At 50.0% G+C, this 5,366-nt stretch overlaps 1 protein-coding gene across 1 annotated transcript; it reads left to right on the top strand.

Annotated features, from left to right (window-relative positions):
* Positions 1–308: 308 nt before the first annotated feature.
* LOC144167415 (uncharacterized) lies at positions 309–1,566 on the top strand. The gene is made up of 2 exons (XM_077696684.1): positions 309–631; positions 1,061–1,566. Exons 1-2 carry the CDS (start codon positions 601–603, stop codon positions 1,408–1,410), a joined length of 381 nt encoding a protein of 126 aa, XP_077552810.1. The 5' UTR covers positions 309–600; the 3' UTR covers positions 1,411–1,566.
* The last annotated feature ends 3,800 nt before the right edge of the window (positions 1,567–5,366 follow it).

Genomic DNA, 5,366 nt, shown 5'->3' with positions numbered 1-5,366 from the left:
ACGAAACAACCCGAACGCCCTTTGCCAGTCTAAGAATCCCCCTTTGAAAATAACCGCGCTATTTGCACTCGTGTTCACAATCCCTCCTCTCAAATACACACCTCAGCTTTTGCCCCCGTCCCTGTAACCTCGACTGCGCCCTCCCCTCAGTGAAAACGAGTGGGGGGTCGGCTTTTGTTGCACCCAAGAGGAACAAAGGGGCAGTACCATCCCTGCGCGGGAATATAAAATGGCCTCCTCCCCCCCCCCCCCCCCCCCCGACACAACAACAAGAAACGGATATTACAGGGCGTGCGCGGGGACGTATTGGCCTCGAGGACATACCGTGGCGCCACCTACGAGTGACGTCACTCATGGGATGCCGGGTCGTTGCGTCGTCTGCTTGACCACGTTTTTCCGTGCATAGGCGACCGCACGAAAAAGTGTGTTCTTCTTGTGGCCGCCGCGTACCCACCCGCCTTCTGTGGTTTTGATTTAAACGTACTGACGGGCAAGTAATTAACGACTGGCTTGTTCCCGGCGACACTTCGGGCGACCAAACGAGTCGCGTGCCGGCGGCGGCACAACCCCGCCTAGGTAGCCGCTACCACTGCAGACGCCATGGAGGACGACACAACGGACGTCGAGAAAGGTACGCCGTAAATTCATGATGAAATACTTGCGACGTGACATGTATCAGACTGTACTGTATGCAATGAAAACAACACGCCTTGCAACAGCGGCGGAAACGTGCCGCTGAGTAGTAATCTCGCCGCGCGTACGGCGCTGGCAATGAACGCGGCAGCTGTGAGCGAATTGCTTCGCCACACGTGCTTAAAAGTGCTCGTAGGATCTGCAATTCGGGTTCACCAGTGCCTATTTCCTTTCCACTGTTCATTTTAGTTACGCTCTGATCTGATTAACGATCACTGCCGTACGGTTTGCGACACCTTGTTGGCAACGTAAGAACGTGTTTTCAGTGCTTACGGGGCGAATGTAGACATGACGTTTACTTCTCGTTAAGACCTCGCCGTGGAAAATTACAATTGGAACGTGTGCTTTTTTTTTTGTCCGTCTACAGTGAGCCTGCCTTTCTCCAGCGTGCTGAAATTCATCGATAAGCAGTTCGAGACCTCGCGACTGCTCACAGAAGGCGAAGCTGTCTTCGAGGCGAAGCACGTTGTTGTGTGTAGCGTGAAGGAACGGGGAGCGAAAGACGTTACGCTGGCTGCACTAGTCCTGCAAAGTTCCCGCCTCAACAAGGATCCCCACGAACTTCAGGTCACCATTGAAGGAAGAGACGTGGCTGCAGCGTCCTGTACGTGCAAAGCAGGGTTCGGCCGCATACGTCCGGCACTGCGGCACCGAACAATACGCTACCATGCTTACGTTTGCGGCCAACCCACCACTGTTGATACGTTCACAAAGTAACCAGGTTATGAAATTACGCTTCACACACTGAGAACGAACTCAAAACGCCGAAAATTGACACGAAAACACACGTAGTAAGCGCGACCACAAACGTGTTCGCGGTGCGTCACGCAAACTACGCAGCATGGCCAGCGAGCCGGAGCAAGGCAGGAACGGCGATCCCATGAGTGACGTCAAAACGATCGCAGCGCCGGCCTCTCCAGTGGTGGCCCTCGCGGCCAATAGTGCGTGCACGTGCTTTCAAAAAGGTCTGTTCTTCCTCCACGACAATATCGCAGGCTTGTCTGGAGAAAAAACTAGGGACAACAGTGTTTGAAAATTCAGTTTATCGTGACACCGCAGTTTACTTAAAACTTTTCATAAGATTTTCTCCATTTTGGGGGGCAAGTGAGTGTTTGTAGGGAGAGTGCCTTTTATTTTCAGCAAATATCATTAAGAATGCATTATACACTAGTGAACACCGCCCAAATGCCTTAGCTGATTTGCTTGCAGTGAATAGTTATGGTCCATATAGGTACGTCTTCACTTGCGGCGCCGCGCCCGTGCCGCGCCGCGTGCCGCAAAACGCCCTTTCGCGGCAAGATTCCTCTGCCGCGCAGGAGTAGCTCTGTGACCCATTTTTGCGACAAGGCGCTTTGCGCAAAACTGAACGAGCTAATCAGCGCCCGGTTCACGTGAGCTGCAAGGTCAGTGCTCTCCCCGGGCAGCTGGTCAGCGCGAAGCGCGTATACCCTTTCCTCCCCTGCTCCCCTGTCGGAGAGGGGTTATAGGGACCGGGCAGCTGGACGGGTGGCGCCACCACTCGGCGCTCCCCTCGTCAGTGGAATGAGCAGGTGCATTGGACTACACAGCCTCCCGTTGTTTTTGTCGTGTTTGCTTCGGTGCTTTGTATGTTTTGGTGGCGTTGTGAGCAGACATGTGAGATGAAACGAAGTCTAAACATACGTGTTGGGTTCTTACAGGCAGTAATGACTACGTAAACTTGTCGGACGCGTCTAAAGTTGGGTATCGGCTGCAATGGCATGAGCGCTTTTTGCACCGATCTGCGCTTGGCTCCTCCCGTTCGGAGTACGAATAAAACTACTATTATTAGTATTATTTTCTTCCTAAATGCACTCACGGCTACGGATGCTTGTAAGGTTGGGGAAGGGCTACATTGACACGAGCGCTTTTTGCAGCGCTCTGCGCCTGTCTCCGCGCGATCTGAGTAGAAATAAAACTACTAGCAATATTAAAATTAATTTCTACCACTTTAAATTATCTTCACTGGTTTCAATGACTACGGTTTCCACGCCAGCCTTAGCGCTGGGGTACCTCGATACGTGTGCTTGAAATAGAAAGGCACCTGCATACGAGATGGATTACAGTGTAGCCGTAGAAATGTTGCGGTAGTTTACACTTTCTGTAACCGTGAGCTTTGTACCTCCGGTTTTGGTGAGCGACACTGTGACAGCATGGGGGCCTGAAAGCTGAAGTGGAAATCTCACGTTTGTGGTGGTCATTTTATCAAGAGCCAAAGTTATTCACCAACTCAACAGCGCAAGCTACAAACCATCCCTCCTCCGCTTCCCGTTTTACCACGTGCGTAGAATAAAGGCTGGCACCGATAGTTAAAAAATGTGGCAGTGTTAACGTCAGCCGGTGTTTTTTAATGCTTAAGTATTCTTTACAGAGTACCTAAAAAAATCGTGCAATGCCTGGTGAACACCGAAAACGCGCGATTAGTTGCCTCAAATATGGGTGCATCAGCCCGAGTCCTCCAGCACAAACACATTTCCGACACGCTGGAAAAAGTTTAGATTTGGAGAGGGGGCATGGAAGTTCAAAATTAAACAGCAAAATCATCTAGCCCTCCGTCTAATGATTATGATGGTTGAACACAAATCTTTCTTCGTGCGAAATCGAATGGGAAATGGTCAAAGTCAAAGACGGTGCGTTCAAAAGACCAAACTACGTGCTGGTCAAATTCGACGCTTATCTAGTCAAAGTTTAAATCCAGAAGGCAACCAAGGAAACCCATACGATGGAGCTTTGCGATAAACTATCATCGTCGTTAGACGGAGGTGTGCATGATTTTTCAAGCGTAGGTGGCAGCTCGTAAACCGACCGCAGCATTCAGTTGTGAAGCTGAGTACAGGTTTCGGGCACCCTCCTGTCTTGCGTCCTTCAGCCACGCAGGAATTGGTTTTTGAAAAAACCACTTACCAACTAGCCAGCAACCATTGCAATTGTTGTAAAGCAATGCTTCTCCACGATAAGCAATAACATTCTACTATCATGCGGTATTTATTCTATCAGCGATTCCCGATGACTGAAGTAAGAGCATTTCTGTGAAATTAAACACGTTTCAGCCGTAGGTAATGAAGATACGGAAGCGTCGTCCGTCACAATTTCTGTTTTGAGGTAAATCTTCGAAGACACCCTCTAACTTTGCCTTTCGCTTGTGCATGACGTCGGCGCCGTTTCGTCATCAGCGCCGCAGCATTCCTAGATCGGTTGCACACACCGGCTTTGTAGGAGCATTTAGCGGCAATATACTCCTCGATTCGCAAAACTGCATGCAGGCATGAAAAAAGTGCATGAAGCAATGAACTTCCACTTCCAGCTTGACTTCCAGCTTGGCGCATTGAGCGTCGTCTGCTATTTGTAAATACTGAGTATGGGCGTAAATAACACACATGGCATGCCTCGTAAACGTCACATCCACACTCAAGATTTACCGATCTGAAAAATTCACGTGGCGTTACGTTCGCTTTGCAAGCCGCACCGCAGAAAAATGACAGAAAGCCATGAACAACTACGCTGCGCTGACCGCCGCCGGCATTCCACTGACGAGCGGTTCGCCACGGGCGGCGCTGTTCGCTGAAACGAGGGTGGTGCCATACAACGGCCGCCCGGTCCCTATAGGACCGGTTCTCTCGGCCGCCGCCGCCGCTTTTTCGCGCGCGCGGTCCCAGTAGTACGGACTTCAAAAAGGGGCGGCGTTTTAGCGCGCGCGGAGCTGCGCGTGCGTGGCGCTGCAAGTGAGGACGTACCTTATATGGAACTTATGGCCCCGGAACAAATGGCCCGAACTTCAAAGTAGGAAAAAATTGTCCCGGAACTTATGGCCCCGGAACAAATGGTCCCGGGCACCTCTTCGGGCAAAGTGATTCCACAAAACCCTACGTTGGCTCTTTGTTTAAATTTGTTGCATCTTGCTGAAGGGGTGTATCGCCTTCTGTAACAAAAACTGTCTGTAAACCATCGCTTCATTTTAGTATGCATTTTTGAGCAAATGCAAATACACGGCGTAACATAGTTGGCCTGTTTTTTGTTATTTTTTATTTGTTTCCGCCGTTATTTTCCGGCTTTTCATTTCATTCTTTGTTGTAGATGTTTGAAAATACATTTTTATTTAGTTAGTTGTTTGTAATATTTTTTACTTTTTTATTTCTTTCGTACTATTTATTTCTTTATTTTCTATTTATCAAAATTCTGCACTACAGTTTATCTCTATTTACGCTATTAAAACTATTAAACCGTTACATCCGCTAATTATATATTTTCGATAGTTCTTCCCACCCCTCTCCGAGGTTTTCCTTGCCACAGGAACTATGCTAACAGCAACTAAGTCCAGGCACGGCCATACTCCACGCTCCTTTCTCACCCAGGAAGACAGTTTTTGAGTCCGGCCGTGTTCCAGGAAGGCGCACCTTTCGCGAGGAGCCGCCGTGAGTGAGAGAGGTTGGTGGCAGGCAGAGTTCCGAGACGTGGGCATGCCTGATTGCGACTAGCTCGCGCACCATCGGCTGGGCCGCTGGTACAGCGTGGCTATCACGACATTCAGCACCATGGCGAATTTCTTCTAAAGAGGGCAACGGGGGCCGGGTCAAGCAAAAGAAATATTCTACCGAAGCGAGCCACCTACACTCCCCCCCCCCCTCCCCTCCCGCTCCTTCCTGTTTGATCTCGCT

Source organism: Haemaphysalis longicornis, unplaced genomic scaffold (assembly GCF_048455015.1).
Source record: "Haemaphysalis longicornis isolate Haplotype H1 unplaced genomic scaffold, Haemaphysalis longicornis Haplotype H1 scaffold_2, whole genome shotgun sequence".
Lineage (NCBI taxonomy): Eukaryota > Metazoa > Arthropoda > Arachnida > Ixodida > Ixodidae > Haemaphysalis > Haemaphysalis longicornis.
This window is presented reverse-complemented; position numbering and strand designations above follow the sequence as displayed.

Coding starts and splice junctions, on each gene's coding strand:
- LOC144167415 (XM_077696684.1), top strand. CDS start 601: ATGGAGGACGACACAACGGACGTCGAGAAAG. Junction 632..1,060: donor CACAACGGACGTCGAGAAAG/GTACGCCGTAAA, acceptor GTCCGTCTACAG/TGAGCCTGCCTTTCTCCAGC.